This window comes from Marmota monax, unplaced genomic scaffold (assembly GCF_021218885.2).
Source record: "Marmota monax isolate L192 unplaced genomic scaffold, Marmota_monax_Labrador192_F-V1.1 WCK01_AAM20220418_F8-fsc00124, whole genome shotgun sequence".
Taxonomy (NCBI): Eukaryota; Metazoa; Chordata; class Mammalia; order Rodentia; family Sciuridae; genus Marmota; species Marmota monax.
Genome location: NW_026692505.1, coordinates 3,233,272 through 3,246,169, shown reverse-complemented (window position 1 = coordinate 3,246,169; position 12,898 = coordinate 3,233,272). Strand labels below are relative to the sequence as shown.

The window sequence follows — 12,898 nt, the reverse complement described above, 5'->3', positions numbered from 1 at the left end:
TTTTTGCCATTGCTTTTTTACTGACCAATTGGTGCATAATTGATCAATTTCTCTGAATTTATCATCAGATGGTTCACATTTGCTAAACAGATCATGTCCAGTTTAATATGCTTTTCATATAGCTCACATTTCACATAATCTTAATTGCATCAATAAATTCAAATTTAACAGAAAATTTTAGAACATTATAAATTAGATATTATTGACAAATAACATGGGCACAAATTATCTATATAATGAAAACATTGTTTTCTCCATTTTGAGGTTATAATTTTGAATCAGCGGAGCCCATTTGCAAGTCTGAGTGTAGAAGAAACTATAAAACATCAGATTCCTACTGGATAGAATCAGTGTTTTTCATAGATAAAGTCTGAAGCCTTTATCAGCACCAAATCCTGACCTTGATTATGGCAACATCTCTCTATACTAAGTAGTTGTCACTATTTTGGTTTTTAACCATATTCTGTTCATTTATAAAATGAAGAGATATAAATACTTACCTTGCAAAGTTTCCATAAATACTTTAATTTTTTCTATCAAGATAAGGACAGGGTTTACCCTCAGGTGCACAATCTTTTTCCAGTTTGTCCTCAGATATATTGTGTTTTCTGCACAGATAATGAAAAAACAAAAAACAAAAATTCTCTCTAATATACCTTTAAAAAAATGTTGCTTGTCTCAAAAAGCATTACAGACTGAAACACACCTATTCCCTGTTAAACCTGGTGAAATATGAGGTAGAGGAAGAAGCTGATGATAGCTTTGATATCATTTTGAAATCAGTTGTCATATCATTAATGTGTTTTTTCTCCTAATAAAGGGGGCAATGCGAAACAACACGTTATCTAAAAATAAATTCTTTCTTTTAGAAACTCAAGAGGTATCTTAATGTGTGTGTATATATATATATATATATATATATATATATGTTTGCTTTCTTCAACATAATATTGAAATTTATTTCTATTCACCCTGTCTTTGTTACCCAACAAACTCCCCAGAGAACTGGATTCTATAAAAAAATGAGTTCCATGACAAAATGTGATGAATTGCACCCAAATTAATCAAGGAGGCAAATTAAGTCATGAACAGTTAGTGAATAACAATGTCCCTTTTAATATGTATAAATTCAGAATTTATTTATATTACAAACATATATATTATAAATTTAAAAGTTAATAAATATTGCTTCCGTTGCTTTGAGGGAATTTACATCATATAAATGATCTCATAATTGAAAATTAAACTCTCCAAAAGTGTGGTAATAGTTACACTTTTAGATGACTTTATCTGAGGTTACTCCTTGTTTAATAAATCTCCTACAAAACAAGGCTTTTATGAATCAAGCTGCCATTTCTCCTTAGACAAGTTATGATGCAGTATTGGCCTTTGAGAGAATTTCATTAGTGTAGGAAATGATATGAGCTACCAGTAAAGATCTAATTGCCCTGTGTTTATAGCCTGGCCCTTGCAAGAGGAGTCCAATATCTTATTTAACAGGAAGACAAGCATTTGAAGTATGGAGAGAACTGAGATTTAGTGATGCTGGCATCACTACATGAAATGTGGACAAATTGAATTTGGGTTGTTCCCAGTACTGAATTAATTTCTCCCATTTAACTATCAGTATGTGGGTTATTGTTGTTTACAGTTCTTTTTCTGTTTCTCATTTCTTCTTTAAGCTGCTTAAGGAGATATCTAGGAAACGCAGAAGCATCCGTTACGGGAGAGAAGTTGAATTAAAGCCATATATTGCCGCTCACTTTGATGTCCTTCCCACTGAGTTCACCCTGGGGGATGACAAACATTATGGCGGATTTACAAACAAGCAGCTCCAAAGTGGTCAAGAATATGTCTTCTTCGTGTTAGCAGTGATGGAGCATGCAGAGTCTGTAAGTTCATTATCATGACATCTATTTTCTGGGATACTTTTACACAGTTGGGCCAGTATATACTAGGTGGTTATTTGGGGCCATGTAGGTACATCCATCCTAATTATTTCTCTTGAGCTGTCATTAACTGAAGTATAAGAACCACCTGCCTGCCCTTCTAGTACACTGAATGGGATTGCAGTGCAAATAAGCTGTCTCTGATGACAGGGAGTTTAGGTGAGCTTCATTTATGTGAAGTAGGAGAATGACAAGACATGGATTTCCAGACCTGTCAATGTAACACATGTGTCCTAGTGTTACATCCATCGCTTACAATCTTCCTCCCTCAACTACGTAGAGTAGTATTAAAAAAAAAAAAAAAAAAATTACTCTTCTCATCTGACATAATACCTGGCAGATATTAGCCCCTGTGATTTCAGTAAGAACTAATAAATTCTAATTCCACATAATATATTTCCAAATATTTGAAAACATTGACTTTGGTAATGGTTGCATTTATTCTCCTATAAAACTGCCAGTGAGGCCCCAGTACCTCTGGCCAGCTTCCCCGGAAGATCTGTCTAGGAAGAGGCAAGCACAACCAGTTTCTTTAATTATAGCACTTTACAAGTGACTTTGTCAGTGAAAAGCCAAGAAAGTTTGAAAATAATTCAATAAAAGGGAGAATTCCTAAGGTACTCTAAATAATGAGTTGTCTTCTTTTATGTAATTCATCTTGCTCTTATGTCGTTTTATGCTTCAGTTGCTTTGAACATTAAAAAAAAATGGAGAGAAACTGTAGATGGGAAGGGGGGTGGGTTTTGAAGTGGCAGTTCACATTAACATTTAACATACATATTGCAGACTGGATCTTTCTAATCAGGGCCCGAGTCTGACAGGCGTGGCAACTCCATTGAGCCAGTCAATTTCTGCATGTAAGAAGCCCTCAGTGTATCAAAGGTTTCTCCACATCAGGTGTTAGCGCGTACAGTGGGGCCTCTCTTCAAACGACTGAAGGAATTCCCCCGTGGAAAGTCAAAACACAAAGGCAGCCTGGTTTACCTTTGTACGCAAAATGTCATTTCAAAAACGATGTGACGGCCTTCCTGGAATTTTAATGTACAGATACGCTTTCTCTTTCCAGTTGAAGTTTTTAAGGCAGAACATCAAGGGAAATGGGAGGTTGGAAATCATCTTTCTCTTTAAAAAGAGAAAAATAAGACTTAGGTACTTGAGAGGAATTTTCTTTAAATAGCTCTATGAACGTTTCAGAAAGCACTTTCAGAACATTGAGGTAGATCAGAGAACCCGACAAAGAAGAGAAAGCTCATCTGATCATACAAACAAAACGGACTGCACGCTTTCTCACTCCGGCTCTTGATGTCTCCCCAACCCTTTCCCCCTGTTTAAGTGGGTCACCATTGCTGATGTGTCTACTCCTTTCCTTACTGTATCATCTCAGTTTTATTAATTGCAGAATTAAGATCTTTTCCCCAAAATTTATCTTATTCCTTTTCTCCACCATATTTCTTTTTTTATTTGTTCGAATGAGTTATACATGACAAAATGCATTTTGACATATTGTACTCAAATGGAGCATAACTTCTCATTCCTCTAGCTATATGTACATGGTGCTGATTCATACCAGTAGTGTAATCATACATGTACATAGGGTAATAATGTCTGTCCCATTCTATTGTCCTTTCCATCCCCATCACCCTGGCACCCCTAACTTACTTCTCTCTGCAAATTCCAAAGTTCCTTCATTCTTCCCTACCACCCCCCACCATGGATCATCATCCACTTATCAGAGAAAACATTCATCGTTTGGTTTTGGGGGATTGGCTTATTTCACTTAGTGTGATATTCTCTGGTTGCATCCATTTACCTGCAAATGCCATAGTTTCATTCTTTTTTATGGCTGAGTAATATTCCATTGTGAATACATACCACATTTTCTTTATCCATTTATCAGCTGAAGGGCATCTAGGTTGGTTCTTGATATTGCTCTCCATGTAAACAGTGTTTTCCCTATGGTTCCTACCTGTTCAGGCCAGCATTTACTTTATAGATGAGAATTGTATCCAAGTAGTATCATGTGTGCAGTGAAGTCATCATTTTTTTTTAAATTTTTTATTGTTGGCTGTTCAAAACATTACATAGTTCTTGATATATCATATTTCACAATTTGATTCAAGTGGGTTATGAGCTCCCATTTTTACCCCATATACAGATTGCAGAATCACATCAGTTACACATCCATTGATTTACATATTGCCATACTAGTGTCTGTTGTATTCTGCTGCCTTTCCTATCCTCTACAATCCCCCCTCCCCTCCCCTCCCCTCCCCTCCCCTCTTCTCTCTCTGCTCCCTCTACTGACATTCGTTTGTCCCCCTTATATTATTTTTCCCCTTCCCCTCACTTCCTCTTGTATGTACTTTTGTATAACTCTGAGGGTCTCCTTCCATTTCCATGCATTTTCCCTTCTCTCTCCCTTTCCCTCCCACCTCTCATCCCTGTTTAATGTTAATCTTCTTCTCCTGCTCTTCGTCCCTACTCTGTTCTTAGTTACTCTCCTTATATCAAAGAAGACATTTGGCATTTGTTTTTTAGGGATTGGCTAGCTTCACTTAGCATAATCTGCTCTAATGCCATCCATTTCCCTGCAAATTCTCTGATTTTGTCATTTTTTAATGCAGAGTAATACTCCATTGTGTATAAATGCCACCTTTTTTTTATCCATTCATCCATTGAAGGGCATCTAGGTTGGTTCCACAGTCTAGCTATTGTGAATTGTGCTGCTATGAACATCGATGTAGCAGTGTCCCTGTAGCATGCTCTTTTTAGGTCTTTAGGGAATAGACCGAGAAGGGGAATAGCTGGGTCAAATGGTGGCTCCATTCCCAGCTTTCCAAGAAATCTCCATACTGCTTTCCAAATTGGCTGCACCAATTTGCAGTCCCACCAGCAATGTACAAGTGTACCCTTTTCCCCACAACCTCGCCAGCACTTGTTGTTGTTAGACTTCATAATGGCTGCCAATCTAACTGGAGTGAGATGGTATCTTAGGGTGGTTTTGATTTGCATTTCTCTGACTGCTAGATATGGTGAGCATTTTTTCATGTACTTGTTGATTGATTGTATGTCCTCCTCTGAGAAGTGTCTGTTCAGGTCCTTGGCCCATTTGTTGATTGGGTTGTTTGTTCTCTTATTGTCTAATTTTTTGAGTTCTTTGTATACTCTGGATATTAGGGCTCTATCTGAAGTGTGAGGAGTAAAGATTTGTTCCCAGGATGTAGGCTCTCTATTTACCTCTCTTATTGTTTCTTTTGCTGAGAAAAAACTTTTTAGTTTGAGTAAGTCCCATTTGTTGATTCTAGTTATTAACTTTTGTGCTATGGGTGTCCTATTGAGGAATTTGGAGCCCGACCCCACAGTATGTAGATCGTAGCCAACTTTTTCTTCTATCAGACGGCGTGTCTCTGATTTGATATCAAGCTCCTTGATCCATTTTGAATTCACTTTTGTGCATGGCGAGAGAAAGGGATTCAGTTTCATTTTGTTGCATATGGATTTCCAGTTTTCCCAGCACCATTTGTTGAAGATGCTATCCTTCCTCCATTGCATGCTTTTAGCCCCTTTATCAAATATAAGGTAGTTGTAGTTTTGTGGATTGGTTTCTGTGTCCTCTATTCTGTACCATTGGTCCACCCGCCTGTTTTGGTACCAGTACCATGCTGTTTTTGTTACTATTGCTCTGTAGTATAGTTTGAAGTCTGGTATCGCTATACCGCCTGATTCACACTTCCTGCTTAGCATTGTTTTTGCTATTCTGGGTCTTTTATTTTTCCATATGAATTTCATGATTGCTTTCTCTATTTCTACAAGAAATGCCGTTGGGATTTTGATTGGCATTGCATTAAACCTATAGAGAACTTTTGGTAATATCGCCATTTTGATGATGTTAGTTCTGCCTATCCATGAACAGGGTATGGAAGAAGATGGAAGTCATCATTTTTTAAGCTTCATATTTCTGAGACTGTCAGTTAGTAATGTGCATAACCACTCCAAGAGTGGGTTGGCAATTTGCAGAGACAAAACATTTCTCTTCCCAGTAAGGACAGGTGCTTTTCCCCAATCCTTTGCCTCATATTCAAAAAAATACCAGAGAACTATTTTTGAGCAGTATAAAGTTAAAACTATTATTGCCACCCACTGTACACATTTTATTTTTCATGAGACTGGTATCATTTTTGTTATAACATGACTGTGTTTCCTGATTGGGGTTGGAAATCTATGTGCTTGGGAAGACCTTTGCTTAGAGTTCCATCTTGATTGACCTAGATTATTATCTCAAAGGCTCTGGGAAAGAATTTTAAGTCAACAAGTTTTGCTTCTACAGACACTTTGAGTGTGACCTACAAATGGAGTAGGCGACTGCATAAACAAACACATTTATATAAAGAATGTGTTTCTTGAATATTATAGTCTCTCTGCCAAGTCCTTTGTGTAAATCCTTATACCACATATCTTTATTCCACCTACCCTCCTTCCCTCACATTTATTTGAGCTCTTTCTGAGCAGGTTGTAAATATATACTGAGCTTTCATCATCTTTTGATGCATTAAAAAAAATCTGGAAATTGAGGCAATTCCTTTCCTGAGTAAGTGAAAAAAATAGAGTAAAATCAAGATTTTAGTGTGGCATGTGTTGTCCTAATATGTCTGCTGAGCTCATTATACTAAATTGCAGAATATATGCCTGAAATGGGGTTTTTAAAAGATGAAGGTTAAAAATCAAATATATTTACTGATCATAAAGGAGCATATACACTCATATCTTTGATAATCACAGCCTTTTGAATTGGAACTTTTTATTTAGCAAAGATTTGTTAAGATCCCACCGACTGCAGAGCTCTGTGCTAGCCATTTTAAGCATGTGAACACAAATAGTATATAAATCTCTCTTTTGGGAATTTATATTTTCATTAGAAGAAGTGAAGGGTGTATCCAAATTTTAAAAAGAGTTTGGTGATCAACTTGTTATTTTTACATGTAATTTTTGGAATGACAGATTTCTTCCAATTAAGGGGGCAGTATTTAAGTGGCACCTTAGTTGGATTTTAGGAGTTAAATGTTGTGGAACTTGTGGAGGGTTAAAGAAGAAGAATAAAGCATTTGGGGAGTAGTAGCCAAAAGCTCAATCTGACGGAATATGTTAAATGTGCTGCGACAATTTAAAACAAAGGCCTTTGAGGGCCATGCTAAGGTATGTAGGTTTTATCTAGTAGTAACCAATTGCTTTATCCATTTGTCTTGAAGGTTTTATGTGGTTTAGGGCAGTAACTCTCACAGCAGTAATGAGTATTAGAAAAAAGGGAGACATTTTTGGTGTGGTTAGGAGAGCATGAATGAGGTCCTAAAGAAAGATGGTGTCCATGAGGCTGCAAAAAGGACAGATGGACCTAAGGGTCACTGATAGGTAATGTCTGTAGTCTCTATTCATAGATAATGACAGTATAAGAGAAATTGGGGAATTGGGAGAAAGTTCTGTCTGGGAAGAAGTGAAGTCAAGCATGCAGTTCCTCATTTGAGCATGCATATGGAGATAATTGGAAATGAAGGTCTGAGACTTACTACAGTTCCTGAGTTTAGGAACTCTAGTGAAGAAGTAATCTGAACAGAGGAGGCTGGGAGGGAACACTGGGGGATGATCTGAACATCCTAGGGTGGTGGAGAACAGAGCCCAAGAATGCATGCCCATAGAACAGGGGCAGTTAACTCAATCGGGCTTGAGCAGTTGGAAAGATTAGGGATTTAAGAAAAGTCAGAGCAGGAGTTTTTAAAAAGTCCTGGTCATTTGTAGCAAATCTGAAAAGGCGTAAGAACGGAATGAAGAGAATTAGATTTGGAAATAAGTAATAGAACCAATAGTCATGTTTAGGCAAGAAGAGATGAGAAGCAGGGCAGCCAGCGGGATCGGGTTGGAGAAGCTGAGAAGGAAAAGGAAAGGGACAATATGAAGAGACAGAGTCAAGAGAATGCTTGTCTAAAATCAGGCTAAAATGAGACAGAACATAATGGAATGTTGTAGAAAGTTCACAAATTTTCAGTTCATTCCTTCACCAAGTAACGATTTTTTAAATTATATTTATTATCAATTGTGTGTTAAAAACAAGCATACCAAGAAGTGACTAATAAAATTAATTAGGAACTAATAAACTGTTTCAAGTTATAAAAATTCCCTATTTAAGAAAGCTGTCATCAACTCTGTACATCTTGCACCAATGATTTGGGTACTGGATTTCTTTCCTGAAATTGTGGACTTGATTTGTCCATCATGTGGCCTAACAACATATAGCACTAGAAGCACTGATACAATTAAATACTTGACAAAGTACTGACTTATTTTTCTGTATATGTACCTTTTAACTGTGACCTTCTTGGTTGATATAGAATGAGTATTTCATATTGAATATACTTGAGACTGGCAGAGTTGACAATTTCAGATGTTTTTGGATTTGGGGATATTTATACCAGCTTCACTGTGTTATCCAAATATCTAAAGTACCTAATCCAAAAATGTGAAATTGCTCAGAAAGTTTTGGATTTGAGAATTTTGAATTAGGGATACTTACCCTGTCACTCCTTGAGGCTAGAACTCTCTCTCGGTTTTCACATAGCTTCTCACACATTGGCACAATGTAAAAGTTCACTGGACATGTTGGGACTGGTTAATCATTGGTATTTATGGTTTTTAAATTATTTAATATTCTGTATGTAGATCCCACTGAGAAGTACCAATGAAGTAATTTATACCAAAAAGTGATTTTGTTGTAAGATTTCACTCGACAAGAATACTGATCACGCAAGACTGTCAGTTTCTCCTTCATCTTTCTTCTCCCTTCTCTTTCCTCCTTCATTTGATTGATTTCATCCTGTATTTGACTTCAGTTGCTTTATCCATTTGTCATAAAATCCACTATGTCCTAAATTTGGAGCTGGGGGGAGGAGGAAATCCTTCTAATGCAAAATACAGTCCAGAAAGACCCTATTTGATAACTAAAACAGACTCTGTTTTTCCTCAGAAGATGTATGCAACCAGCCCCTACTCTGACCCTGTTGTGTCGATGGATCTGGACCCACAGCCCATCACAGATGAAGAAGAAGGCTTGATCTGGGTCGTAGGTCCTGTCCTTGCAGTAGTCTTTATCATCTGCATTGTCATTGCTATTCTCCTTTATAAAAGGTAGGTTTGCTCAATATTTCTGTTGCAACTTCGAGGGCTGCCTAATTTTGAGGACTTGATCATTGTTCTGTGGTCACCATGTGGTTGATTTTAGTAGGAATATTTTAATGCAACCCTATGATTGCTGGGGAAACGTTTCCATCAGAGGTAGCACAAAACATAAAGATTGAACTATTTCGAATGGTGTTCAATTTGTGGTCAGTACCTTGCTGTCTTCAAGGAATGTATCCCAGCCTGAATTTTCTGCACTGACTTATTTAGAATGAGCAACTTTTCTGATATTTTAGATATTAGTACATTCACTGCAGACCATTCCATGCAAGTTTTCATTTGTTTGTTTTAGGTGGTTAATTAGTCAATGTTGACATATTTTTCAAACACTATTACAATTTTGCACATTTGTATCCATTTCATAAGTGTAATTTGCTAGGTGCTGAAAGATTTTTTTCTGTAGCTGTTTTTTCAAGATTTGGCAAAAGTAGCTAACAATGAAGGATTAAAAAAAATGAGAGAATACATTCTCTCTTACTTTTATTCTATTATTCCACTTATTTTTTAAGTTATCATTTGTGACCGAGAACTGGGCGTGAGAAGGTATCATTTTCCTACTTTAACAAGTACAACCTCAGTCCTTACTCTCCTGAATATCAACCTGACTACAGTAAGGGTACAGATAATTCATATCTTCCCAATCTTTTCTGATCTTCCACTCTTTTTCAATTTTATTTTTGCCTACATTTTATATAAGCCAGATCCCTGCCCTCCCCTCCCCAGTTTACTTCCCAGACTCTTGTATAAAGCACATTGTAATTCCTTCCCTAAACCTTCTCTTACTCAAAATTACAATATTATGAATATATAATCCTAATTACAGTTAGATATAGTCAATGTTTAAATATATCAAAGTAGATTCTACCATCATGTATAACTAAAAAGAACAAATAACAATTTAAAAAAATAAGCAATTCAATGTAATATATTTTCTAAAACATTTAGAATGACTGAATTCTGAATTATCTCCCCTTATATCAATTTTTTCTTTCAATCCAAATTTTATTTTCATATGATTTTAACCTTTCTTCCCATTTTTCTTTGTGGCATACCATGTCTTGGAATGCCTCTGCGAAGGTGATCCCCTCCTTATACTCTGAACAACTTCTCTCTCCCTATCATTCTCAAAATGAGAGTGTTCTCATTTTGATGCTTGCTCTATCTGATTATTGCCTCTAATTCTTTTTCCTACCAACATAGCTACCATTTTGGTGTTTATGTGACTTATTTCTATCTCTATACCCTTGTTCTTATATTCCTATAATGGGTTGATTTTTTTTTTTAATAACCTCATTTTGACTCCTTAGAAACTCGTCAAGATACTTCTTTTTTGGAAAAATTTCTCTATGAGACTGTTTCAGTTTTTTTGATATGTTTTGTTTTTTGTTCTAACACAGAGGTTTGGAAAAATGACAAATGAAAAAAAGTTTATCACCATAACCCATAAAATTGCCCATCTTACTTTAGAGCTAGAAAGAAGGGCAGGGGTGGGGGGCATCCATCACTATTTTTTTTTTCTCCCTGATCACTGCCATCATTCAATTATCCATATCCTGAAATTGCTGAGAAAGCGAGTGGTTGAAGGCAAAAATGTCCTTTCAGCTGCTGGCTTGAATCTTTCCATCCCAGCCCATGTCTTGTTCGTGTGTATCTCACGGAGCCTGTCATATTTTATCACCTCACTCCTGTATAATATAAGGGCAGGAAGCAAGAGCTACCAACATGCCTCAGAATAATCATGAAACATGTCCAAGTCTAAGAAGCTGGTGCCCTTTCCTGTTTATGTGCTGCAGGAATTACTAGAAGAGAGAAAAAAAAATCTTAAAAAAAAGCAAAAGTAAAATTCTACTTCAATTCTCATTCTTTTCTGGTAAATATTTGTTCAAATGGTCACAAGTGCCTGTTAATAATTGCATTTCTAGACCGTATCAGATAATGTTTTTTGATTATTCAAAATGAACAGAATGCATGCCCATTTTTCAACTTGTGTTTCATTATGACATACTTAAGTCATACCATTAACAGATATCTGTGTGGCATTTGTGAATCAGTTGTTTAAATGGGAAGAAATAGAGGTTTTATACCGTGATAATTTTTAAGATTTATAATTAAGTTTTCCTTTGTTCATCTGCATGTGTTTGGAAAAAAAACTACTCAGTTATAATTTTTCCTAATCCTGCAAAAAGAGGCATCATATTTAAAGGCTTTAAGACTCTGTTAAGAGTTGCATTTTAGTGTGTGCATATGTAAGCATCGTCTAATGCAATTGTTGGAAAATGCACACATCCTCGAATGCTAAGTATATTTAGCCAACCATCTGAAGGCCCATGAAGCGTTTCTGAAATAGAAATGCTTGCTTCAGCAGTAAAGAACATTCCTGACTTGAAATTCAAGTAGACCCAACAATGTCCTTCTTGATTATCATGAGGCAATTCAAGAGGAAATCTTCTGTACCCAGTGAATAGTTCTTTTATAGCATGTGTTTCGAACAAAGTTAATTATATAATAAATACTTCATTTCCTCTTTTTAGGTGCCTTTTAGTTTATACACAGGTCATTGATAATGGCTCAGAATTGAAAATATCTTTATTGTTATTACTATAATTATTGATAAATTATTATTTTCTTCTATGCAACTGATGCTTTATGAAAAGAATGAGCATAAAATAGTGTTGATTCACATTGTCTTAGTAATCCCCATTATTAAATGCACCTATTTACAAGATAATTGCATTAGTAATAGGCCTGTGGCCATGAATAGTTTACTTGATATTTCCTATAAAGAAGTATATTTTACACAGTCGTCTGAGAAGGATTTGAGACTTACTAATTATATTAATATGGAAATAGCTCACTCTTTACCTTTCATTCTGTTAATTTGATTTTGTTTTTATTCTAGTAATTTGTTCATAGATAACAACAAAACCGTCAGTGAAACTTTGTAAGGGCACTAAAATACCTTCTGAAGGATCAGAAAATTAAAATATGTTTATCAGGTTTTTAGTGCTATAAATTTTTTGTATTGGTTTTTTTTTTTCTTTTTAATTTTGTGCTTCATATTCAATATGGATAGTGATTTAAAATGTACGTTTCAGAGGTAAGATGGTAGGAAGGTTTAGAAAAACACTGAACAAGGGAGACCTGTGTTCAAATCTCAGTTCTGGCCACACAGGGTAGAAAGTCATGCCAGCACTTTGGGCCTAGATTTCCCCATTTATACAGCTGGTAGGTTGTCTAGATAATTAAGGGCTTTTTAAATAATAGTATATTATAATCTGGGAAATTTTTTAAAACCAGGTAATAGGACTAGGACTATATTATTTTTGCCGTGTGCTGGCATGTATGTGTTAAACATGAATCTAGCCTGCCTTTATCCATCCACATTCAGAAATTATAATTCACGAAGCGATTGGAAGTTTTTAGGTATTCATCCGCACTGTGCAGCTGTTACATGTATAAGGCTTTTCAGTCTTTAGTTCTAGAACTCTACAAGAATTATTTATATATAAAATAAATATTTAAGAATAAAATACTAACCTGACTCTATGAAAAAGCTTCTAGGGATAAATGAGAAATGTGTATTATACTGTGGAAAAAAAGAAAGTGTGAGTTAGGAGGTTGGAGAAATCTGAAGCACGTGTGCGGCATGAACAGTCTAGCCTGAACACATAGGGCAAAGGGAGTAGATAATTTCCACCCCCATTTCAATATACTTTCATGAATGC

General features: G+C 35.8%; 1 protein-coding gene across 20 annotated transcripts in view; it reads left to right on the top strand.

The window, feature by feature from the left end:
* Window positions 1–12,898, top strand: part of Ptprd (protein tyrosine phosphatase receptor type D) — a 2,207,759-nt gene that overhangs the window by 2,074,112 nt on the left and 120,749 nt on the right. For 15 of the 20 annotated variants that reach the window (XM_058579705.1, XM_058579707.1, XM_058579704.1 and 12 more), the window contains 2 exons: window positions 1,683–1,892; window positions 8,962–9,122. In XM_058579705.1, coding sequence (XP_058435688.1) covers window positions 1,683–1,892; window positions 8,962–9,122 — 371 coding nt within the window. The remainder of the gene's footprint in view (window positions 1–1,682; window positions 1,893–8,961; window positions 9,123–12,898) is intronic. The other 5 variants (XM_058579708.1, XM_058579713.1, XM_058579719.1 and 2 more) reach the window with 1 other exon arrangement.